General features: G+C 40.6%; 1 protein-coding gene across 3 annotated transcripts in view; it reads right to left on the reverse strand.

Moving 5' to 3' along the window:
* The window catches only part of cep104.L (centrosomal protein 104kDa L homeolog), a 71,404-nt gene that overhangs the window by 2,141 nt on the left and 42,066 nt on the right, over positions 1-27,197 (reverse strand). For all 3 annotated transcript variants that reach the window (XM_018226102.2, XM_018226101.2, XM_018226100.2), the window contains exons 15-20: positions 25,176-25,292; positions 24,788-24,821; positions 21,746-21,827; positions 20,034-20,142; positions 18,452-18,590; positions 14,615-14,682 (exon numbers count right to left, since the gene is read on the reverse strand). In XM_018226102.2, coding sequence (XP_018081591.1) covers positions 14,615-14,682; positions 18,452-18,590; positions 20,034-20,142; positions 21,746-21,827; positions 24,788-24,821; positions 25,176-25,292 — 549 coding nt within the window. The remainder of the gene's footprint in view (positions 1-14,614; positions 14,683-18,451; positions 18,591-20,033; positions 20,143-21,745; positions 21,828-24,787; positions 24,822-25,175; positions 25,293-27,197) is intronic.

The following is a 27,197-nucleotide window of genomic DNA, read 5'->3' on the forward strand; positions in this document are numbered from 1 at the left end:
AGAGAGTGATATTCTGAGACAATTTGCAATTGGTTTTCATTTTTTATCATTTGTGGTTTTTGAGTTATTCAGCAGTTCTCCAGTTTCCAATTTCAGCAATCTGGTTGCTAGGGTCCAAATTACCCCAGCAACCATGCACTGATTTAAACGAGAGACTGGGATATGAATAGGAGAGGGCCTCAATAGAAAGCGGAGTAATAAAAAGTAGCAACAATAATAAATGTGTAGCCTTACAGAGCATTTGTTTTTAGATGGGGTCAGTGACCCCCATTTGAAAGCTGAAATGCACCAGGAGAAGAGGGCAAATAATTAAAAACAAATAATGAAGACCAATTAAAAAGTTGATTAGAATTGTCCATTCTGTAACATAATAAAAGTTAAGTCAAAGTTGAACCACCCCTTTAAAAATAATAATACAGGTATGGGCTCCATTATCCAAAATCTGTACCTTAAACAGAAAGATCTGAATTAAGGGAAATTAATTTAGGGAAGAATAAACATTTTTTTTTTAATTATTTCCTTTTTTTATGTAACAATAAATCAGTCTTGATAACTAAAATATAAACAATCTATATTTGAGGCAGAACAATTCTATTTGGTTTAATTCATGTTTAAAAATTTAAGATATGGAGATCCAGTTTACGAAAATATGCTTTATCCGGGAAACCCCAGGTCCCAAGCATTCTGGATAACAGGTTCCATATCTGTAATAAAAAATCACCCCCATACGTGGTGGTAGCTTCTGAAAATGAACTTTATTCAATAATATAATGGTAACCACAAAAGGTGCAGATTTATCAAGGGTCAAAGTGAATTAGAGGGAAATAAATTTGAAGTAATTTTTTGGACACTTCGACCATCGAATAGGATACTACGACTTCGATTCGAAGAAAAATAGTTAGAATATTCGATAATCGAAGTACTGTCTCTTTAAAAAAACGTCGACTTCAATAATTCGCCAAATTAAACTTGCCGAAGTGCTATGTTAGCCTATGGGGACCTTCTAGAGCAGTTTTCTAAGTTTTTTGAAGTCGAAGTAAAATCGTTCGATCGATCGCTAAAGATCGTTCGATTCTGCTTCGACTGCAGGATACCCAAATTAGATGAAAAAAGTTCGAATTCGATATTCGAAGTATTTAAATTAGATGGTCGAATTTCTAAGTATTTTTAACTTCGAAATGCGACCCTTGGTAAATGTGCCCCAGAGTGTATAATTGGGTGTAAGGTGAAGGTGGGATGAATTACCAATAAAGAAGGAAATCTGAATTCCAGAGTGCTGCTGTATTGTTTCCTTCTTTATATTTCATATAAGAAAAGAGATCTATGAAACACAGAGGTGCTGACAATGATATTCTTATGAGGCGTGTGAGAAAGAATGCGGAGAAGCCCTGAGTAAGAAGAGCATTACATTTCCAGCTGGGTGTGTCCGGAGAAGCAGAGCAAATACATTTTACTGCTCAATATTCTCATTACATGGTCAGGCAAGCAAAAATAAGGGATTCTCAAAAGAACATATTTAAAAGAAAAAGCCCATTGTATTGCTGGTACGTAGCATGAAAACAATAGGATATGGTGAACTGGATGAATGAATCGGATTAAGCAGCTGCCGTTCACGATTGGATGGTGTACCACGGCCTGAGAACCGATTATAAATGATTTCGCCAAAACACGCCACGCTGTGACCATGTTATAAAAAAATAAATAAATAAATAAAAAGTTCAAATGATGACAAAAATCCAGGTGAATATATAAAATTGCAGCAATGACCCATGATTCCCCAGTGTAATACATAGATATATGTGTATATATATATATCTATATATATATGTAATGCATCTGGTCCTGGAACTCTGTGACCATAAATGAAATGCTGAAAATGTGTGATCTGCACACTCAAAGGAAAAATGTATCAATTTTTATTCCATACAAAAGTTAAAATATAGGCCCAACGCGTTTCAACCGATCAAGGTCTTCATCGGGGGGAAAATACAAAAGTAATAAACCGTAGAGACTTGCCAGATCCACCAACAGAGAAAGACCGCATAACAATCCAAGTTAAGCACCTGTAAATTTGACTCCCAGACACTAGGGCCGGACCTCTTAGGGGTTCAAACATCCTATATTTGGTCAGGACCCCCTTACATTACTACAAGGTTGCAATTGTTTACTCCAAATCATCCCTAAGTAACTATCAGACAGGGCTTCTACTAGTATTTATCAGAGCAAGCAGATATCCCACCCAAATCACATTATAACTGGCTTTTAACTGAATCCCCCCACCATGACTCTACTTTGGGGTCCCAAAGTGGGCCAGTCCTTCAGTTTGGCAACAACATCCCTGGAGTATCTATGAAAGCAACATCATATTTCACTTTTTTCTCATATGAAATGTTCTCTTATAAATGTTTTTCCATTGAGGGTACAGTAGGCATCAAACATTAGGTTAGGGCAGACACAAATAATTCTCAAAATGCCTCAAAGCTTTTTAAAGGAGAAGGAAAGCTACTGAGGCAGGTTATTGCCAATAGGTTAGCCACAATAGTGCAAGCTACAACTCTGTATATATTATGCAGAATGCTTTACCATACCTGAGTAAACAGCTCTAAAAGCTCTCTGTTTGTTTAGGATAGCAGCTGCCATATTAGCTTGCTGTGACATCACTTCCTGCCTGAGTCTCTCCCTGCTCGCTCATAGCTCTGGGCTCAAATTACACTTACTTGCTTACTGGTTATATATAATATATATATATATATATATATATATATATATATATATATATATATATATATATATATATATATATATATATATAAATAAATATAAAAAAATAAAAAATAAATATATATATATATATATATATATATATATATATATATATATCTTTCTGATAAAGCTTACTTAGTTTTAACCTTTCCTTCTCCTTTAACGCTGCCGAGATCCTGGGTACATGCACTCAATACAAATCATGAGACAAATAAAGGGAATACAATTTATTTTCTAAATGACATGAGCAACGAGACAGGGAAAATGTGGTCGCATCGGTTTTGCTGCGAGTGCTGTATCAATTGCATGAATCCACTGTGCGCAAGATTCTTTTATTTCTGGACTGGGTTGAGTATTGACCCTCTCTATTGATGTTTTCATTCTAAATAGATTTAAAAATAAAAGTCTGAAAATTAACCCACTGTCTTCCTGCCAAGGAGCTTCCATTTAATCTTCTGCTGGAATGAAGGACACTATCACATAACAAAACAGGCCCAGCTGAAGATTTCCTTTTTGCAATTAAAGAAAGCCATGGAATGAGAATGCTTCTCTGGAATTTCACATGGTCTGTCTGGAGTAACAACATGCCTTTATTTGAAATCATAACTGTGTCCTTTAATACAGGTGCTTTGCTCATATCGCTTACGGGACCGAGCATTTAAAGCAAGATGCGGAAATGAATGCAAAGGATAACCTTAGCTAACCCCAACCCCCGAAAGAATACTGTAACGAGACAAAACCAAATAAGGTGGCAGCAGGTGAAGTGGAGCTCAGATTAGTGCGAGAAATTTTTTTTGGTATTATATTATCAATTTTCTTTGAGAAATTAATTTTTGGTATTATATCATCAATTTTCTTTGAGAAATGTATTTTTGGTATTATATTATCAATTTTCTTTGAGAAATGTATTTTTGGTATTATATTATCAATTTTCTTTGAATCAGCTGCAGCCACTAATGGGCAGATTTACCAAAGGTCGAATATATTTTTTCTTTAATAAATTTGAATATATTTACAACCTCGATAGAATAGTCCCGACCCGAAAATTCAAATCGAACTGAGTTTTCCCCCTGGAAAAAAACTTTAATGTCAGGAAGGCTATTAACATATTTAAATGGTTCAACGGACCTTTGCCACTGACCTGTAAATAGGGTTGCCCCCCGGCGGGTCTGGACCGACTGCGGCCGGTATTACAAATTTACCGGCAATGTAGAAAAAAAGCCCTTGGCCTGCCCCCAATTAATTTAGAATTTACCTTTTTTTTCAGCCTTCTTGCCATCACGCGATGTGGCCCACCCCCATTTGCATGTTGGACCGCCCCTTTTGTACCCACCCCCCACTGGCCGGTAAAACCTTTAAGAAAAGGTGGCAATCCTACTTTGTAAATTAACTCAACAGGTTTTAGGTGGCGAATATTTGAATTAGAACTGTTTCCATGGTCAAGATGTAATAAATCTCACATTCTGACACCAAAAAAAAGGGAAAATTCAAATTCACTATTCGACCCTTAATAAATCTGCCCCATACTCCCCAAAGTGATTTCACAATATTCCATTTTTTGGTAGTTCAGCTGAGAAATACTTTGCTTCAGGGTAGAATGTTTCTAAGGATTCCTTGTTCTTAGGTCATTGGTCCAATTGTGGGGCTTGAAGCAGTAGAAGGGGGGGGGGGAGTCTTTCTAAATGCTAATTAGGGTAGGATTTGGACACAATACCCCAAAATACCACTGATATTTTTCTATGTCTACACCAATATTTTCCATAGTTGTAACTGGACCTCCAAGAGGGACATGAACTGAAAATGTCTGACGAAGGCCTTAAAGTATGTACCAGTGCTCCTCGTAAGCCTCACTTTTATCTCACCAGGGTTATAGGATACAGTAGTAGCAAGTCAGGAGCAGATCATATATTTAAATGGAGGAGATAAAATGATTATGATACCCTGGTGCCAGATGCAGGAAAGCACTGCCTAGATTATGAAAATGTGAAATATACAGAATAATAGTGTTCACTCCACCCCCACCAACCTTGCCCTGACTTGCTCCTATAAGGTGTTGTGTTCGCATGCAAATTGATATGAATCTTGCACAGGCACAAACATACTTGGGTACATATCATTAATCTGGTTTATGCACTGGGTGAAATGAGGATTTAGAGTTTAATTTAATCTTTAGCCAGGACATAGGGTGCAGGTTTGGAAAAAGGAGGGGGGGTGGGATTCAGGAACATTTTCTTTGTCTTTTTAGTAAGAGTCGAAGGGGGTTATTTATTAAAATGCAAATGTTAAAATCTCGGAAATTTTTAGTTTTTTTCACCAGAAAAAAAACAACAATTTTTTGAGATTTATTATAACCCAATGCTGCAAAAAGCCCGAATCCGACCTGTTGAGGTCCTGTATAAGTCAATTGGAGACGCACCTATCTCAATTTGACGTTTTCGTAGTCTGCACAGGGTTTAGCTCAAAAATGCAACATTTTCAGGGTTTTTGGGCAAAAACCCAGAAAAATTCGGGTTTTTTTCATGATATGATTGAGTTTTTATATTAATAAATAAGATAAAATCTGGCACGTGAGTTTGAATGAAATATGAGATAAATTCGGATTTTCCTAAAATTACCCCCTACGTGTTACACGAATGCTGATTTTTCATTCAGAAGCTGCAGCACTTTACCTTTTTGCTAGGAAGCTTTTTACCTCTTTGTTTTCTTGCAGGTCATGACAACTCCCCTCCTGCTACCCCACATAGTTGTCACCAAGCACCATTAAAGGGGTTGTTCACCTTTAAATTAACTTTTAGTATGATGTAGAGCGATAAATAGATATTCTAAGACAATTTGCAATTGGTTTTCATTTATTTGTGGTTTTTGAGTTATTGAGATTTTTATTCAGTAGCTCTCCAGTTTGCCATCTCAGCAATTTGGTTGCTAGGGTCCAAATTACCATAGCAACCATGCATTGATGTGAATAAGAGCATGAAATATGAATAGGAGAAGCCTGAATAGAAAGAGGAGTAATGAAAAGTAGCAACAATTATACATTTGTAGCCTTAAAGAATATTTGTTTTTAGATGGGAGTCAGTGACCACCGTTTGAAAGCTGGAAAGAGACAGAAGAAGAAGCCAAATAATTAATGAAAAATAAAGGCCTGTTGAAAACTAATTTAAAGGTGAACCACCCCTTTAAGTAAATCTTAAGTCTTCAATAAGAGAAAACCTAGCAAACAGCTAAAGTACAGATAGAACATGACATTTACTCCACCCCACTCAGCACAAAGGATTAGAATCTGCCAGGCATACAGTAATTCAAGTATATCAGGGGCCAAAATGCTGGCTTCAGAAGTCACTCCAGCCTATTACATGATCTCCACCAGAGACTACAAAACTTAGGGTGTGCCCATTTGTGGGTATAATCGAGCCCTACAATGTGTCAGTGCTATTTGGCGTTACATATGCATAAGTAGTGACACACCATACTGGGGGTTATACAGTAATGCTCTCGTGTAACCCAGTCACAAGAATGATCTTGATAAATCGCATTTTATAAACCTACAGACTTGGTAAGTGAACTGCACTGAAATGCAAGCAGAACGTCCTAGGTCAGGATATAATAATTGCAGTACTCTTGGGCACATTATCTTACTAAGTAAGCTTTATCACAAAGGTCTATATAAATACACCAGTAAACCCTCAAAGTAATGCTGCTCTGAGCCCTCTGTCAAAATAAACACAGCATTTCTTTCCTTTTATTGTGTACACATGGGCTTCTGTATCAGACTTCCTGTTTTCAGCATCAACCATCAGGGCTTGGGCTTGAGCATGCTCAGTTTGCTCCTCTCCCCCCTGCTGTAATCTGAGCTCAGAGTTATGAGTGAGCAGAGAGAGACTCAGGCAGGAAGTGATGTCACACCAAGCTAATATGGCAGCTGCTATCATAAACAGAGACAGTATGTAGAGCTGTTTACTCAGGTATGGAAAAGCAGTCTAAAGCATAAAAATTGAGTTCTAGTTTGCACTGTTGTGGATAATCTATTGGCAATGAACTGCCTAGGTAGCTTTCCTTCTCCTTTAAGTGTAAAAACCACAAAAAAAAAAAAATCTGCCATGTAAAAGCAGTCACAGTCCATTAGTAGTCTATGGGAGCTGTGCTGATCCTATTGGACCATTTTTAGCCAGACATTTAGTAATTGTCAGAAAAACTCATGTAGCACACCCGTGAGTGTACTTTTGCTGTGTATTGAGGCTGTATGTGACCAGGCTAACACTGCTATTAGTGTGCCCCCGACCCCCCAGTGTACCCGGGCAACTCCCTGCAACTCCCGGTACCTGGTGTGGATAAATGCAGCAGTAGATTCAGCCAGACAAGTCCTTTGCAGTAAATTATAACTGGTTTATTAACAGAGCACCGACAAGATCATAGGTTACAGTACTTTGATGTTCACTGGCAGTTATAGAGTAGCCTTCAACAACAATATTCCCTCCAGGGGGGTAGAAGATGCAACAGACGGAGTAGAAATCAATATAGATCAGTAACAATAGACTTGGGAAATAGTTACCACTCTCACTGGGCACTATCCTTTATGGTTGAACACTAAGGCATGGGTTTCTCAGCCTGGGGTCTTGTATCTTGGCACCGGACTTGATCCTCACCTCACCCACTGTATTCAGCCTGGGGTCTTGGATCTTGGTATCCTATCTGGTCCTCAACTCACCCACTGTAGTCCCTACACTAGTGGTTCAAATACCACGGGGTCCTAACCCCACTATTTCTCCTCGTTGGAGCCACATCTGCTCACTAGCTACCCTGTGCTGACTTTCACTCCTAGAGCGACTATTACTGTAATACTATCCCTATCTCACGCTTCACTAACTTTTCCGGCAGACCTGGACCTGTAGTACCTCACACTGAGGCAAAGTCCCAGGACAGACCCAGACCTCATGGTGCTAAACCCTTTTATATTATCACACAGTGCCATCTAGTGGACAATCCCCAGGTACTAGTGTGGACCCAGCTAGGGACATAGCTGCCTGAGTTAACTAAAGGGCCCTTAGGTGTCCAAATACTAAAGAGGAATGCCTGAGTTAACTACACCCAAATCTCAGGGTCTCTACATTCTCCCCCCACTTAGAAACGTCAACGTCCCCGTTGACAAACTAAACAGTTACTCTCAAGTGCACAATAAATCACATTTTAAATAACATTTACTATTTGTACATCACGCTTCAACAGCCTCTCCAGAGGACTGCCCATGGTACAATGGATCCTGTAAACAAAAATATTGCAAACATGCATTTTCCTGAGCACTGTATCAATACTTTAATGCAACCTCATACTGGGTCCATGGCCGTGGCCCCCAAATCCTATTACCTCGGGATTAACCCTACATATTACCAACACTGTACTTAAATTCTTTATTCACATTTCTATTATTTATGCACTTAGGCGGGAAAAGGGAATTGGGATTTTGGGACAAGTGTCCCTTAACTATTTACAGTCTCTGGGTTGTTTGCCAAAGTCCTCCTTCCAGGTGGGTGCGATTCACCCCTAGAGTGGCTAAAAATAAAGAACCCACTACAGAGTCCAACATGGTTTCAGTCATGCTGCAGATCAAACCTGAATCTCTTTTCTTTATGAGTCCTGACTCCAGGGGAAGCCTCCCCAACTTGAAGTGTCTCAACCCAGAGATGAATAACAAAAATAAAGCTCCATTCCTTGAACTCCATAAACAGTTAGCAACGAAGTGCAAAAGACTTACTCCGGTCAACTTTAACTGGGGGTGGTTACTTCACCCTTCCCCCCACAACAGAAAACAGCACCCTCCAGGGTGTGGCATGACCAACGGTCGCAGAACTCTATCACAGTCCCTGATCACCCTTAGGACTTACACCAGGTACGTGAAACGCCTTTTAACATCCTCATAAGACGTGTAATATCTGGGGTGAGGCTTCTCCACCTTCTGGCCTTGATCCCCAGTGACTTCCACACTGAACAGCCTCGGGATAGGATTGTACTTGCCGCTGCTGTGGACTGCGTGCTTCAGCACGGTGCGGCCCCACCACCATTCCTGCTCCAACATGCGGACATATTCCCAAGCCTGCATTCTCTTGGGCCTTTCTGAGTGTATCAGAATATTAGGGGGCATTTTCTCCTTCATGGTGATTTCTTCCACCACCCAGTCATCCAGCTCGTTTTCCACCCTCTCATACACCCAGAGTGGGGCATAGGGCATGTAATACCCCCAGAGTCGGTTCACCCTGAAATTTATGACTCTCTGGATGCGAGACACTGATTTGAATATAGTGGGATCAGCCCTTCCAGGCAACACCCAAAAGTTCTTTTCCTCCTCAGGACTAACTTTTGGCGGGGCCCAGAAACTTGGGGGGAGTTTAAACATAGGCTCAGCTGCCGCTCCTCCTTGTTCCTCTGGTTCCGCCTCATATTCCTCCCAGCCAGGGGCCGGTTCACCTGTGGATACACTACCCCCTTCGGCCGAAAGGGGCACACCACCCATGGGCACTTTTCCTTCCTTTAACCCCTTCAGGTAGGATATCGGGGCCAGCACCTCTTCCTGCCCGGATTCCACATATGCCAGGGTAGATTTAGGTATCCCCCCATCTGAGCTTGTCCCTCCGCTGGACACCCCCCGGGATGTAGATCGGCCACGTGGTCCTCGGGCCCCAGGGGACCTACCCCGATCTTGAACCGGGACTCTCCGGCTAACGGGAGCATTAGAGTCTCCTTCTGCAGGCTTTCGCACTTCAGCGGAGGCGGGTGGACTAGCGGGCAAGGCCTTTGGGGTTTGGCCCATAAGAGTGGTGGGTGGGGTAGGTAGCGCAGGTGGCGCGGGTAGGGCAATGGCACTATCCTCCCCCTTGTTGGTGTCTACGATTTCAATAGGGGTGCCCTGAACTTCCGCTAACCCAGGCCCGGGTGTGGACAATTCCCCGCTCACCTTCCCATCTCCTCCTTCGGCTGGGGACGGCGCCGTAACAGTCGGGACCGGAGTGCTAGGCCTGGACACAACCGGGTCTTTGGCGTCCAGCAGAGGCCCGATCCAACAAGGCCGTTGACACTTTGGGCATATGGACGTAATCTGCTTCAACTCCGCATAAACCATGGCACTGCAGCCTCCACAAATAGGAACCGGGATAGGGTTCCCCTCATCCGTCACATCAGCCGCAAAAAGTCCTGCCCAAATATAGCGATAGCCGGCATCCAGCAGCATGACTCCGGCTGGTCTCTCCTGCAGTGACCTGTAACTGGCTTGGTCACTATCTGACATTTCTGCTTTTCGGGCTTGCCTCTATGACACCGTTAACAGAGCTCTGATACTGCGTCTGCTCTGCTCACTAGCTGGTCTCACAATGCCCTCCTAAGATGGCCGCCGTGACATCAGCAGCCAGACCACTCCTCCCAGCCTGCCAAATTTCCCATACTGTCATTGGTTGGTAACACACCTCCTGATCTCGGGGAGGGGTGGCTAAACAGGGTGGTACGGCTGTCTATTCGGCCCACGTCACTCACCACAGTTTCGCGCCTTTCCTCTGGCGCCACTTTACACGATCCTGATTGGTTCTCCCCACCAATCTGGAAAGGTGGGCACACAACTTTCCGGTCGGCCCTCTCCTTCAGGCAACAGTAAATTTAGGGCGGTCGGAACTCAGGCTGCAAGCTGCGCTAGGCCAATATGCCTTTTTCCTCTCTGGTCCGGCACTGCAGCGCCTGTCACACTTTTCTCTCACAGCAATAAGTTCAATAAAGCTATCCCGGACGAGCCCCCAAATGTAGCACACCCGTGAGTGTACTTTTGCTGTGTATTGAGGCTGTATGTGACCAGGCTAACACTGCTATTAGTGTGCCCCCGACCCCCCAGTGTACCCGGGCAACTCCCTGCAACTCCCGGTACCTGGTGTGGATAAATGCAGCAGTAGATTCAGCCAGACAAGTCCTTTGCAGTAAATTATAACTGGTTTATTAACAGAGCACCGACAAGATCATAGGTTACAGTACTTTGATGTTCACTGGCAGTTATAGAGTAGCCTTCAACAACAATATTCCCTCCAGGGGGGTAGAAGATGCAACAGACGGAGTAGAAATCAATATAGATCAGTAACAATAGACTTGGGAAATAGTTACCACTCCCACTGGGCACTATCCTTTATGGTTGAACACTAAGGCATGGGTTTCTCAGCCTGGGGTCTTGTATCTTGGCACCGGACTTGATCCTCACCTCACCCACTGTATTCAGCCTGGGGTCTTGGATCTTGGTATCCTATCTGGTCCTCAACTCACCCACTGTAGTCCCTACACTAGTGGTTCAAATACCACGGGGTCCTAACCCCACTATTTCTCCTCGTTGGAGCCACATCTGCTCACTAGCTACCCTGTGCTGACTTTCACTCCTAGAGCGACTATTACTGTAATACTATCCCTATCTCACGCTTCACTAACTTTTCCGGCAGACCTGGACCTGTAGTACCTCACACTGAGGCAAAGTCCCAGGACAGACCCAGACCTCATGGTGCTAAACCCTTTTATATTATCACACAGTGCCATCTAGTGGACAATCCCCAGGTACTAGTGTGGACCCAGCTAGGGACATAGCTGCCTGAGTTAACTAAAGGACCCTTAGGTGTCCAAATACTAAAGAGGAATGCCTGAGTTAACTACACCCAAATCTCAGGGTCTCTACACTCAAATTTTTAGAGGTTTTATCATTTTCTAGCACAACTTTCAGTGTTTATTTTTGTTCTTACTTTTTATATTCAGATCTTTTAATAAATTACATGGCAATCGTGTTTTTACGAAAATTTGTGTATTTGTGGTTTCAAAAGCCTATAAAACCATTAAATGAGAATGTTGATAAATGGGCCTCTAAGTTGACCCAGGTGCAGTAACCCCGAGCAACCAAAAAGATGTTTGCTTTTCAATATAACACCAGTTACCTGCTGATTGGTTGCTACGGGTTACTGCACTAATTGTGCATAACCCCATTTGATGTATGTAAAAAGTCAGAAAATACAGAAGCTTTCATGGGTAATATTCTGAATCCCATAGATGAGATTTCATGTTTCAGAGCACGAAAGGACTTAATTAGGCAGCCCTGGTCTGAAGCAGACAAGCACATTTCTCTGTAATACAATAGATCAACTCCAAAATTAGCATTTATCTATCCATAACAGAAAATAAAATATCAAAATATTCAGCAAAATAGTTATTTCCAAATATTCTTTGGAAAGAAGTAAATGACTAATGAATTACATATGCAGCTTCACGTCCACTCTGCAACTGGATCATTCGGGATAGTAGCAACTAATGGCTTTCTGAAATAAATGGAACCCCAGGTTGCTTTAATAAAGAAACCTACAGCTACACAAACAAACCAGGCACATTTGCCCTCAGCTATTTCCTCTGCTTCGTATGACGGCCAAAGGAAGGAGCAAGGATTTATCATGTGCTCTGTTAGCTGGCAGTGCTCAAAGATCAGAATGGAGCTCTGGCTACAGGCATGGCACAAAGGGGAAGTCCACCTCTTAAAAACATTCTGTTATGGTAAAATATGTTTTTTAATGCATCAGTTAGTAGTGCTCCTTTAGCAGAATCCTACATTTAAATTCATCTTTCAAGGAGCAAACAGATTTTTTTTATATTTAATTTTGAAAATTGACATGGGGCTAGACATGTTGTTAGTTCCCCAGGTGCCCTCAGTCATGTGACTTGTGTGCAGCTAAACTTCTGTCACTCTTTACTGCTGCACTGCAAGATATCAAGAGTAATATCATCCAATTCCATTTCCCCCCAGCAGTCTATCAAAAGAACATTGTGAAGTTAACCAGATAACAGCTCCGTGACACCTACACTGCTAAAAATGCTCCCATTCATAGATATGAGAACAGCAGTCAATGGTAAAAATCAAGTCCTGCTAACACAAGTCGCAACTTCAGTTACATTGAATAGGAGAAAAAACGCTCATTGGTAGGCAGTTCTGTTGTGAAGTGCTGGCTCTTTCTTAAACCACATGACCACACACACAAGGACCTGAAATGGCTGCGTACATACTAGGGATGCACCGAATCCAGGATTTTGTTCAGGATTTGGCCCTTTTAAGCAGGATTTGGATTCGGCCGAATCCATCTGCTCAGCCGAACCAAATCTGTATCCTAATTTGCATATGCAATCAGAAAAGTCTATATAAATACACCAGTAAAACCTCGAAAGTAATGCTGCTCAGAGTCCTCTATTTCGATTGAATCCAAAATAGTGGATCCGTGCATCCCTACTACACACCAATTTTACAGCTAAAAAATACATTTATTGTTTCAAGATTACATTTTTTTAAATGGTAGGATGAAATGTATGCAATGTACACAGTGCAATTTTGTAATAAAAACTATACATTAAAAATCATGACAGAATCCCTTTAACCTGGCAGACTCAAGATGGAGAGGGTTAGGGCAAAATGCACACTTATGGCCGAATTCCAAAAATCAAGTTTCATTTTTGGCCCAAAGACAAATGTCATTCCTGTCACTGCTACAGGGTGAGTGGGTCAACATGGTATTGACACAGTATTTTGGCCGCTGGCAAAGAAAACTTTATGCTTCCACATTAGTTAATGAAATTAAAGGACCAGTAACATCAATTTGTTGAAAAAAATTTGTTAGTATACAAAAAAAAAAAACACACCAACACAAATTAAACTTTTAAATCACAAAGTCTTTATTAAGAAATAACTTACAGAAACTCCACTTCCGCTCCTCTTCAGAAAAGGCAACAGGGCGACCATTCAGCGTGTGAAGAAGCGTGGGCTGGGAAGAGCAAGAAGGGAGTGCGCTGAGGAGTCCCTGGATGTTGCACATTGATCCAGCCGGCTCCAACTTCCCTGCAAGGGTTTAAACTGCCCATGCAGTTGCTGATGATGAGAAGCAGCTGCCGCTGCTGCCATTTATTCGCGGTTTCCTCCACCGCCTCCACTACTACTGCTTCCTCCAGGGTCCAGGCTGCCGCTTCCATCTGTAGTGCACTTAAGTAGTGGAAGCGGCTGCAGCAATGCAGGGAGCGAAGCAGGAGCCACCAGGGCAGGGATCAGTGGAGGAGGGGGGGCCCGACGCCACAGCCGACATTTCTCCGCTCCTCCCTCCACCACCTCCACCGCTGCCTCCAGGGTCCAGGCTGCCGCTTCCATCTATGGGACACATCAGTAGTAGAGGCAGTGAAGGGGGCGGAGCAGGAGCGACCGGGGCAGGGAGCTGTGGAGGAGGAGGGGGCCCAGCAGTCGCTGATGATGAGAAGCGGCCGCCAATGCCACAGCCAATATTGATCCGCTGCTCCCTCCACTTCCACCGCTTCCTCCAGGGACCAGGTGGCTGCTTCTCATCTATAGTGCAGGAAGAGTATAGGAGGAGGAGGGGGCCCGGCCGTCATCACATCTAAACGTCGCATCCAAGTTGCTCATCACCACCCATACTGCTTCACTCGCTGTTAATAGGATAGGCAGGAGGAGAAATCGAGCGCAGTATGATTGATGGTCGCCCTGTCGCCTTTTCTGAAGAGGAGCGGAAGTGGAGTTTCTGTAAGTTATTTCTTAATGAAGGCTTTGTGATTTTAAAGTTTCATTTATTTTAAATTGTATACTACCTAATTTTTAAAAAAATTTTTTTGATGTTAATATGACTATTAATTAATGACTACGTCTATTTGTGTATCCCTACAGTGTGGTTTCTCCAGATGACTGCCTCTGTAAAATAACAGAACTGCAGCAAAAGATCAAGACCAAAAGCTAAATGCATTTTCAGAATACCTATTCCATAAACCACCAAAGAACATTTTTGTAGCCATTCAATACATGCTATCATACCTCTTCTCCTGGGCTGAAGTTTTCATGGCATAATGGGCAATGATTTGCAACCTTTTCTCCTTTTGCAGCTGCAAAAAAAATTCATAAAATGAAAACAACTGAATTAAAGAAAAGCAGCAACGCTGGACTTCAGAATGATGCTTGTTATTTTCAATTAACAACAGATTTTAATGAAACCAAACCAAAGAGTTTGGAGTCAAAACAATTATTGTCTAAAAACACAAAAGGGCTAATTTACTCGTACTGGACAACTGTAGCCCAGAAGTATAAGAGATGGATTCTTAAAGGGACAGTATACTGTTTTCAACATGAGTTAAACACACTATGCTTGGCCTTTGCAAGGTAGATTAACAAAAGTCCATTTTGCAGGGAAATCGAATGCTTTAGCTTCAGCTTGCAACCTGTTTTGCAGCTTTCAAAGGCAAACACCAATGTTACAGGCTACGAGCCTACATAAATCATACCACCTGTAAAGCGTGCATGATACAGTTTTTCTAGCACGAAGGAAATTGATTTGATGCTGGATTACTCAGCATTACTTATGTTTTTCTTCAAATCTGTGTTAAAAATCAGAGCCAATATGCAAGTTTAATGATAAACAAAGATAGAGAAGAAATAAAAATAGGCACAAGGGCAAATAATCATTTAAATCCAAATACTATATTTGCCTATATAACCACCATCCACAGCAAAATTCTCTTAAGGTGAACTTTGCCTTTAATTTAGAATAGGCGGACATATCCAAATGCACCCGACTTACGGGGTGTCTCAATTAGCAGCAGTTGGGCCACTCCTTAGAGAAAGAAGTGCAGCTGGTGGAGACACTTTCTGTAAATGGCCGCACCCAGGCCTCTGTGAATTCACAAAAAAAAAAAAAAAAACGGCAAGGAATTGGAATTCAATCTATTGACCAGTAATAACAACATCAGGGAACTCTCAGGGAAGAGTGTTTAAGACACGCCTATGCTCATTGTAAGGGATGTGGAAAAACTCCAGGGTGTGGGGGTAAATTCTCCTGCCAGCTGTAGGCAAACTTGTAGCTAACTTGGCTTTGGTGCTCTTATTTTATGGCTTTCAGTGTGGACATAATGATTCATGGACAGTGCTTAGGCCACATGAAAAGAACCAAATGACAGGCCTATTAGAGAAAAAAAAAAAGAGAGCCTCGCACTGCTGCAATGTGTTAACTGCTTCTTCCATGAGCTCTTATGCAAAATAAGCAAGATTATCGGCAGACTCTCAGCCTATCATTACTTATTAACATTTCAGACATCTCAGATGGTCATAAAAGTCCACAACTGTCTTTCTGAATCATGTCAGCCTCATAGCAGCCGAGTTAGCAGTATAATAACTATAATTCGGGAATCAGTCTGACCTGGAGTAACTGCGGCTGAGACAGTATTAGGGACAGAATTCATTACGTCCCAGGCTGGACTTTACAAGCATTTCGCAAGCTCTGATGACAAATTGTACATTATAAATTTAGTAAATTCATTATACATATAGTCAATCATAAATAGCCAGAATGCTCTATACAAGAAACAGATTTAAAGTCTGCACAATATGTTCATAGGTTTAACTGTTTGTATGCACATAAAAAAAGTGCTCCCCAAGGCTAGGCTATTAAACTTGAACAAGACAGGTTGGTGTAAGCAAAGTGAAGAGGCATTGGGGAGACAACTGGCATTTCTTCGTTGGTGAGTATTTATCACGTGCGTGTAAGATCTCACCTGCACTCCTTGTCGTATAATCTTTGGTGCTGCATTGGTCCCCTGGATGCATGACTAGGCATCACTATATACCTGGGTTTGTCACCTTGAAACATGTGCTGCAAAAATCAATCGTGGCTTAACAAATTGCCTGAAGTTAAAGGAGAAGTAAACTTTAAAAACAAGTGAATGTAAAATTTATGCGGGTGCTATTTGAAGCACTTTTGCAATGTACTTTATTTTTTTAAATTCCAAGATATTAAAGGATACATTTACTGTTAACATGAATTATATATGTTACAACAGCGACACCTGCTGGTCATTTTCTGACCACTAAGTAGTCAAGGAAGTAGGAGAAAGAAAGAGGCTGCTAAGATATTCTTCTGCTTAGGAAAAAAACTAGAATCCTTTCTCAAATCTTTCCTAACAAGAAGCGCATCAGAGCAGCCATCTTTCTTTCTCCTGCAGGGGCGCTCCGCCAATGAGGCAAGTTGAGCAACTCACCTCAGGCGGCAGCGCCAGAGAGGTTTCCAGTGGTGGCAAAAAGTCGCTCCTGGTACCTTTTAGAGCCGAATTTCCGGTTTTTAAACCGAAAATTCGGCTTTACTATTGCGAGAGAGCGCAATTGCGCTTTCCACACTAGTGTTCCTGCCTCCCCTTCCGACAGGTAAGCCGGCAAGGGGGGGCGGCATTGCAGGAGCCGACACAGCGCTGTTCTCCTGACAACTTCCTTGACTACTTGGTGGTCAGAATGGTCTGAAAATGACCAGTAGGTGTCGCTGTTGTTAATATCTTAGAATTAAAAAAATAATGAATGTACATTGCAAAAGTGCTTAGAATAGCACCCTCGTTAATTTTACATTTACTTATTTTTAAGGTTTACTTATCCTTTAAAGCAAGTCCTGTTCTTAGTTTCATTGTATTCTCCATGTGTGCCATTAGCTTCAGGTGTTGTGTATGCATATCATGTTTATTTCTATGATTTGCACCTATTTCCACCTGACCGCACCCCTAAATATCAAGTTGTGCTCCCAAGTGATTCTGCAACAGACCCTTTCAGCTGTACATATTACGGTATATGGCAAACACACAAAAATCAACAATATATTTACATTATGTAAAGAGATGGATTTGGAGATGAGCTTGCTTTGTGCCTGTATCTGTGTAAACAACTCACGTGTTCCCCTCATGGCAAGCCTTGCTGTTTCAACACCTCGTCTGCTGGAAATATTGGGAAGATTGTACTAAGGAAGCCAGGATGTGTTAATCTTCATGCTCTGTTTATTTAACAATTACAGTAAAGGTTTGCTGATGCACAAGCCAATATACTAAATACTTGGTGTTATATCCAAAACTTAACCTAGTCTCCTGTTTTTAGGATTGAAAGTTCAGAAAAGAAACGGGATACAAACATATAGGGAATGGTGATTCCAGAGCAGTGAAATGGAATTGATGGTGCATCAAAAGATTTAAGTTCTAAAAAGGGGAGGTTCACTTTTTAGTTAAATTTTAGCATGCTATAGAATGGCCAATTCTAAGCAACTTTTCAGTTGGTCTTCATTTTTTTCATAGTTTTTTTTTTAAATGATTTGCCCTTTTCTTCTGATTCTTTCCAGCTTTAAAATGGGGGTCACTGACCCCATCCAAAAACAAATGCGCTGTAACGCTACAAATGTATTGTTATTGCTACTTTTTATTACTCATATTTCTATTCAGGTTCTCTCCTATTCATATTCCAGTTTCTTATTCAAATCAAAGCATGGTTGCTGTGGTAATTTAGACCCTAGCAACCAGATTGCTGAAATAGCAATCTGCAGAGCTATTGACTATAAAGCTAAAAAACCATAATTAATAAAAAATAAAAAAAAACTGCGAATTGTCTCAAAATATCACTCTATATCATACTAAAAGTTAATTTTAAGGTGAACAACCCATTGAATAATTTTATTCTCTATCAAAGAGTCACTATACCCTCAAATGTTCCTGCAGAATTGTGCTTAGTATAGGAGAATACAGAGAATAGAAACTAATGTTTGTAGTAGACCAAACCCTTTTGTATAGGAAGCAATGGATTGCAGAGACAATCTGAATAAAAGTTGCCTTTTCTAAACACAGAAAGAATACCTACCATTACAGCTCTTGGCTTTTACATGTTCCAGTAGCACATCTTTATGAATTGCTTCAGAACATCGCTGGCATTTGCCAAAAGAATCTTTTTGATCACATTCAGTCAAAAGATGGTCTGTCAGACTTGCAATTTCTACAACCTGGATAAAAAACAAAACCCCAAACAATATCTGATTGAACAAATGGGTAACAACCTCATTCAAAAGTGAAAGATAAAATCATTCATTCCACACAATAATCTGCAAAAGCAGAAACGGCAGCATATTTGTTTTAGCTTCTTCATTTCTTATCTGCATTAATCACTGGTATATTGTACAAGATAATAAAGTGCTCATTATACAGGACTAATAACGTTGATTAAAAAAATTGCTAGAACTGACAGGGCTGTGTCTGGTTATGTAAACGTCCAAATCAAATCTCCATATTGGCTGTGCGGCATCTTTAAAACTACCATAGTCTGGATATTACTTGAACTATGTTTTATTATGACTGATTATTTTCATACTTTAGAGAAGACCACCTCCTGTCTCTCTTCTTTGAACCATTATTGCATGTTGGTGCTGACACAATTATAGGGTGGAAGCCGGAATTTTCAGCTGAAGGTGATTACATAGCCCAGTCACCACCATTTCCTTGTACTGGATGAAGTGTCCACATTTTGCACCAGTAATGCTCGTTTCCTTGTTTGAATACCCAACAGAATAATATGATTGAAGAGAATTATCCATTTTCTTCTCTGCATGTGGCAGTTTCCCATAAGGAAGGATGGAGTCTTTTCATACAAATGGGGTAAAGTAGCAGGCTTCTGTTGTTTACACAACAAGTAACTAGTAGCATGAGGCCTCAGCATTTAATCCCCTTGTTTTCCAACCGTTTTTCACAAGAAAGTTTATAGTAGCCGGATAGATTAACAGTTCCTTCACGTCAAGAACTGAAGCTATTTTCAACTTTGTGTTTGATGCCTTTAAACTGGGTTTGAAAAACCTGAACTGGTGACAACCTATAACGCTCATACCATCATTCCTTTCCTTGTATTTTGCCAGCCACATCCTAAGCTGAAATTTTCCCGGCTCATTTGTTTACTACAGAAGTCGAAGGGTTTAAGCACACTGGCAGATTCTGGGAGATTTAGTTGCCTGGCGACTAATCACCTCTTCTGCGGGGCAACAATATCCCCAAACTGCCTTCCCCCTGCTATAATGCGAAAACGCCAGCGCCAATGCACTCGCGGCGCTTCGATTTCCGAGGCAACTTCGGAAATCAAAGTGCTGCGAGTGCATTGGGGATGGCGTTTTTGCATTATAGCAGGTGGAAGGCAGTTAGGGGAGATTGTCGCCCTGCAGAAGAGGCGATTAGTCGCCAGGCGACAAAATCTCCCCAATCTGCCCATGTGCTAGCTCCCTAAAGGGGTTTGGATTTGAGTGTGTGCCTTGGGCCCCTTGTGACGATTATTTTGCAGGAGGGACTAGACCAATTAAGGTACGTTACTGCAAGCCTGTTATCAGCACTGACATTAAAGTCTGCCAAGACAATAAAACAGGGCAAATGAAATGATTTACTACTGAGTGAATACTTGACAGTACCTGCTTGCAGTGCTCACATCTCTTTAACATTGGGCAGTTCTTCCAGTAATGAAGATCCAAACCCTCATCTGTAAAGGATTTGTCTCTTTCCCCACAGAAGATACACAAGCTACAAATATAAGCAGAAGCAAACCATTAGTATCAGCAATACTCCAATATTTCCAATGTCTGTACCCACATCTAAGGTAGTTCAATAAAAAAACCAAGGGGAGAGACCACTTCAGCTCACCGCTAGTCCCCACTGAGACCATACAACACACTCCACAGACGGACAGCACTTCTGGACAAACAATTTATTGGCAGGTCGCTGTACAATGCCTAACAAGTTTCTAGAGTGTATCCCTTAATCATAGGCTCCTATGATTATAACTATGATTAAGGGATACACTCCCGAAACGCGTTAGGCATTGTACAGCGACCTGCCAATAAATTGTCCAGAAGTAAAGGTAGATGGGAGCTCTAACCAAATTGCCGTATTTATAAAAGAAGGGGGTGGTGAGTTCAATGAACATAAGCAAACTTTCAAACTAGTGCTTTATAATGGCAACAAAATAGTAAAATATGGCCTTTTTACATTAAAACAGGCAGAATGTAACGTCACCACATGTCCTAATTACTGTGCTAATTTTTAGCAGACATATTTTTACTGTATACTGTCCCTTTTATTAACATACAATTAATTTGTATGGCTTTGCGTATATTCTTCACAGGATTATGATTCTGTGTGTGATGTTATGTAACAATAAGAAATGTGGCAAAAGATTAAAGTGGTAGCTTAACTTTAAATTTACTTTTCGCATAATGTAGAGAGCAATTTTATAAAACAATTTGCAATTGGTTTTCATTTTTATTTTTTGTGTTTTTTCAATGATGCAGCTTTTGGTTCAGCAACTTTCCACTTTGGAATTGCTCTCTCTATCTGCCTATGGCAACCACAGCCCTTTAGCAGTAAAGATCTGTGTCTCTAAAGATGCCCCAGTAGCTCCCCATCTTCTTTTCTGCTGATTCACTGCACATGCTCTGTGCTGCTGTCACTTACTGAGCTTAGGGACCAACTCACAATATACATTACACATAGAATAGAAATGTCACAATATAAGGCTGATTAGTAATTAATACATGGCAGCACAGAAACAATTAGCATCAGAATTTAATAATCAGCCCTGTAGCATCAGCTTCTTACAGACCAACCTCATTTTCGGCTTCATAATTTTTAATTTATGACAACCCCTAAGCTTAGTTGCTCAGAGCCCACTGAGCATGTGAGTGTCACAGACACTTTCCATGATGGTGACCCCTGTAACAAGTTTGAATTCCTGAATCATTGCTGCTTTTGAGAAGCTGAGACTTTACGCTGGTGCAATAACTTCAGTATATATAAAATATGGCATTTTTAGCCATTCATTTTTAGGTTTTAGTTCTCCTTTAAATCTTACAAAATAGCTTCCAACTTACACTATAGACACAATGGGCAAAATGTCCCAACTGGATTGCATCTGGGTTGGTTTTGGAATCATTTTTCTTTCCATGAAACCACAACTGCTTTCTGCTGTTGGGGAAGCGAACAGTACTACTATAGCAGCATGAGGGCCAAAGGTTGGACCACCCTGATACAGAGATTTATTTTACCTAACTCACCCAACATTTGGGTTTGCAGAGAAAATAAAAGCACTTCTGTGAACCTAAAATATTTTCCCATAGCACATACTCACTTGTCCAAATAGTTAGCAACTGCAGAATGCCCATCAGATGTGTCTGCATTAGGAGACAGGGCTACTTTCCTGCTCCGGTCATCTTAAAAAAAAAAGCAAACAGAAAAATGAGTAGCCGAATGCACAGGAGGCAAGTCCTAACAGAAGGAGACAAATGTCCGACAGAGAATCAGTTGCAGAGAATGCTATTTGCCTGGATATGTATCCAACCTCCCAACAATACCATATATATATATATATATATATATACTGTTTGTATCTATCTATCTATCTATCTATATATATATATATAAATATATCTAGATAGATATAGATATAGATATATATAGAGATATATATAGAGATATATATATATATATATATATATATATATATATAGATATATAGATATATAGATATATAGATAGATATATAGATATATTTGGTTTGGTGTAAATGTAAGCAACTGACAGCACCAGCCTGGTATGCATGTTTTTACTGCAGTGGGATGGGAGCCATCAAAATCTGTGCTTAACACAGAGTAAATCATTTTACCACTATGTTGTCTGCAAGAAAAGAAAACGCAGACAATTTCAACTCAGAAATTGGGAACATTTTCACCTTTAATTAGGTATTTGATATTTCACAAGGAACAACTGAATCAGACTGTATTTTAATGCCCAGAGGCACACATATTACATTTCAATTACTGCTTTTCTAAGAAAATGCCAATTCTGTTCCTCAAGACACAGACAGGTGGTGAAATTATAAGGAAACACAAGCAATTTGTGGTTGATGACTCTACATTATGAGAACAGTCCAGAGAAACTGCAAGGCTTTAGAAATGCAGAAGAGATTGGTAATGGAACAAAAACTGAATAGAACTTCTTTAAAGGGATACGGGCAGGATTGTGAAAACTCTGCAGTGCCTTCTGCAGGACCCAATAGCCATGCTTGACTCTTTACCTTTGTCTGTTATTGGCTTATTGCATATGCCCGACAGCAGAATTTTGTTGCTAAATCGCAGTGTGGGGGCTCAGGGTACAACAATAGTGCCCTACACAAGCTGTAGACTATGTTAATCACATCTGAGCTATGGCCAGAGAGATGTTGTGAAACTAAAACTCACAGACGCTCTCGGAGGATGAGATTTGTAGTGTCACGACAGTCAAAGGCCTTTTGTCGAAATGAATTGACTATTGTAAACTTAAACTCAAAGGTAAGCAGGAATTTAGCAGCACGGTTCTGATTGGCTGTCAGGGCCATATACACTAAACCAATAAGAGACAAGAGTGAGCAAACGGGCGCCGACACAGAGCTGGAGGCGAGAAGGTATGCTGCTTTTTTTTTTTTTTTAATGACAGGAAATTTTTGATGGGTTATATCTGGAATATTATTTTGTTTACCAAGAGTAATATAACAGTGGAAAACTGTTTGCACGGTAGCCGCCCTTTGAAAAAGACAGTTGACTTATATTTTATTTAATCCTTCGAGGAAGCGAAAAGAAGACATTATCATGCCAACATTGGTATTTCATTATGTGTACATTTGTAATTAGTCTCTCTGAAGCAAATGGAGCAGCAGAAGTTATGTAAATAGAACAAGAAGTCCCTTGTGCCTCTAACCATTTGAAAATGGTTAGAGAATAGAGCTTGGAGGAACTGTAGCTCACTTCAGGGTAGATGGTATTTTCAGGATGAACATTAGTCAAACATTAGTTCATCAACATTTAACTAGAACTCAAAAATGAGGGAAAAAACCAACAGCACGTACTAAAAAAATTCCCCTATGTCCCTAAATATATATGAATAATGGGCAAATCTGACATATGCCGCAACCCATAGCAAATAATCCAAGACTTACTTTCACTTTTCTACTAGCAGTTGACTAATTAAAGCTAATTTCTGATTGGCTGCTATGGGGTATAGCACTTGTGAAAATGTTCCCAGTTTTAGTAAATGAGCACATTAATTCATTAATTACACAGTAGGGTCACACTCAAAAGAGGGCCAACCTAAAGATTTATTTTAGAAATGTTAGTTACTGCACTGGCGCAAATTTGTTCAGTAATTAAGTGCTGGTGAATTATTTAAAAAAACAATTCTATATATTAAAACTGGATATAATTGCATGCACACATATGAAATTACCATCTTTGGTGGGTTCTGAGCAAGATCACAAAGTTCTGTTAAACTGTGCATGCGCATGAAAAATTGCCAATCATATGCAATTCCAGGAAGAGAAACTAAAGACACAGCCCAGGAGCTGGGCACATAACTTTTCTCAGATAATAAAAGTGTCCAGTGATATTTCTTGTGGGTGCAGGAATGAGGATGAGGGCAGAGCAGGGATAGATTCTGATGAGGGGTCGTACAGGAAGGACAGAGGCGGCCTGACTAGAGGTTGGGGACAGAGAAGGGTGGAGAATTAGGATGAGAGACTGTACAGGGGGGACTAAGGAGTCGTGGCTGCTGATGGTGGATGGAACAGGGAATGGTATAGCAAAGGAGGGGGCAGAAGATAGAGGAATACTAATGGTGGAAGGAGCCGGGAGTGGGATTGTGGAATGAGGAGCCTTGGGAGGGGGAATGGTGAAAATGTGAGCAGAACAGATTAGTGATAGAAGAAAGACAGGAGCAATGACATGGGCTGGGCCAAATTATATATTGGCAAAAGAGGGCCCACGTTGCTGCCATTGTCCAACAGATGGCTACATTTGGCAGTGGGGCTGAAGGGGTACCCCTCTCTTCTGCTTTAGGTGCATGTGCATCTGCTGATGGTCAAAACGTGGGAATCAGTCAATGGACCAGAGCTGCAGCTCTGAACATGGGAGGATGACAGGAGAGATGGTGGACCTCTCACATCGAGTGGGGCATGTGCAGCATATGACTTTAGTGAAGGATTTCCTACTACAAGGTTGCCCACAGAGTGGGTGTCCAACATGCACTACCGTTGCAATTCTTTTTGATGGGAAAATAAATCAGAGCAAAAAAAATGTACAATAAGCAGGGGCAACAAACTTTGGTTTTTAGAACTTTTTTTTTTTTCTAGAGATTTCCTTACCTGTTTTTGATTTGTTGGCATGAGTATCTTTTGCCTGTGGAAAAAATATATATAAATTAATTTAGTCTTAGCTGAAAGTAGAAATCTTTATCTTTCCAAGCGCAGTGTACATATTAATATTTTAGGCCTTTGCTTATGTTATGAAGTGATCAGAGTTCAGTTTTTACCATCTCACTGACACTTGTTTGGTTTTGTTAAGTTACTTGCCAGAGCCATTTCTGGTTTGTATCATAAAACCAATGTGCGACAGCTGAGAAGAAATGTAATTACATGGAAAATGAAAACCAAAACAACTGCATTTTTCAGCATTTTGCCTTTGGATATTGGATATGTTATAATATAATAACAGAGAACATGGAGGCCTTGAAGCCAAAGAACAAGCGAGTACCTTGCCAGTTTGAACCTCAGCTTGGATATCTTTAAGGGCTGCCAATTGTTCTTGAAGAGCTCTGATCTCCTCCTTCTTCTGCCTTTCTGCTTCTTCTGCCATTTTCTTTTTTTGTGCCTGTTAAAATGTAACAAAAACAATTGCAGTGAGATGAAATGGTGGGAAATCAGTATATCAAGGCAGAATGATATACAGTAACAGTACAGTATAACAAGGATTGCTATGATTTGTGCATAATTACATAAGTGAGCCCCAAAGTCATTTGTCAACATGATTTTGTGGGGAAGCGTATTGTACTGCTGGCTGATGTTCATGTATGGGGAGAACTGGTGGGCAGTTATATATGGTTGGTTCCTTAAATCAGTCTTGCGTAGTTACCATCAGTCCCGGATTTGTGGAAAGGCCACCAAGGCCTGGACCTAAGGCGGCAGGATTTTAGGGGGTGGCATTCTGCCCAACCACAGCCACATTGGTTAAAAAACTCTGGGGATAGGCAGAAAATACAATAATTTTTTAAATTTCCCATACACCAATCCCAATAATGAAAATGTGCATGAAAAAGGGTAGGGGACAGGGGTGACGAACAGCAGTGGGCCTAGGGTGCACCCATTATGTAAATCCGGCCCTGGTTAACATTGCTTTATGGCTTCGAAACTGATTTTATCACAGATAATGTCACTATTTGTTTGGATGTTGCTAGCCCAGAGCATCGTGGCTACTGCGAGCTACAGTTCAACTAAAGCAACACAAGCAGGCTAACAGTGATGGGGTTATTACTAACCATTTGCCTTCCAGCAGAGATTAACTGCTGTTTGGTTAAAGGGGTTGTTCACCTTTAAGGTAACTTTTAGTATGCTATAGAATGGCCTAATTCTAAGCAACTTTTCAATTGGTTTTAATTTTTTTTTTTTTATAGTTTTGTCTTTTTCTTCTGACTCTTTGCGGCTTTCAAATGGGCGTCGCTGACCCCTTCAAAAAGCAAATGCTCTGTAAGGCTGCAAATGTATTGTTAATGCCACTTTTAATTACTTATCTTTCAATTCCGGTCCTCTCCTATTCATATTCCAGTGTCTAATTAAAATGAATGCATGGTTGCTATGGTAATTTTGACCCTAACAGATTAATTTGAAGAGCTGCTGAATAAATAGCTAAATAACTCAGAAACCACAAATAATAAAAAATGAAAACCAATTGCAAATTGTCTCAGAATATCACTCAGAAACCAAGAGCTCTGCAACACACAGAAAACCACAGGTTGGAGAAGCCTACCCTAGAATATGAACTAATATAGCTACCCTGGCACAGGAAAGAGTAGGGCCTTGAAGGTGTTTGAATTAATCCACTATGAGTGTTAAATGACGTTGGGCAAAAGCCCAGAATTCTCAGGAACTCTTTGCCACCTGCAACTGAGTAAATGGATATACATAATCCTCTATATTTTAAAAGTATGAAAAATACTAACTGGGAATCCGAATGTTAAAGGAACCAAAGACTGAGTGTGGTTAAATAATTTATATCTCAAAAAATGTATATTTTAGAAGACTGAACCCTTGAACATTAGCAGTCAGTTTAGTTGGTGCTGGCTCTTTAGGAAAGGGAGTACATAGTCACTTGCTTTCATTGTCAAAAAGACTAATCAAACTTGTTTCTGATTGGCTGCTAGGAGTTACCGTAGTTTTGCACTTAAACAGCCCAACAGAATTATTTGAATGAGTAGGGTGATTCTGTTTCTTTAAATCTAGTATTCAATTTCTGTCAGATCATTAGAGGGGGGAGGAACTCGATGGCACCGCTGCTAGCAATTTGTACCATAAGAAACATTATGTTCCTTGTTACTATAGAAACAGCTTGATTGAAAAAGGTTTTTGCTTTTCCAGATGAGGACAATATGAGGGAAGTAAATGCACAGGGGAGATGAAGGAACAAGCACAAACAAGGCAAGAGAAAGCTTCTTTGGATCTGCAGGCCAATAAAAATCATACAAAAATGAATGTTGTGTTTAAGTCTATGTGCGAGCGTGGC

The sequence above is a fragment of the Xenopus laevis genome, chromosome 7L (assembly GCF_017654675.1).
Source record: "Xenopus laevis strain J_2021 chromosome 7L, Xenopus_laevis_v10.1, whole genome shotgun sequence".
Lineage (NCBI taxonomy): Eukaryota > Metazoa > Chordata > Amphibia > Anura > Pipidae > Xenopus > Xenopus laevis.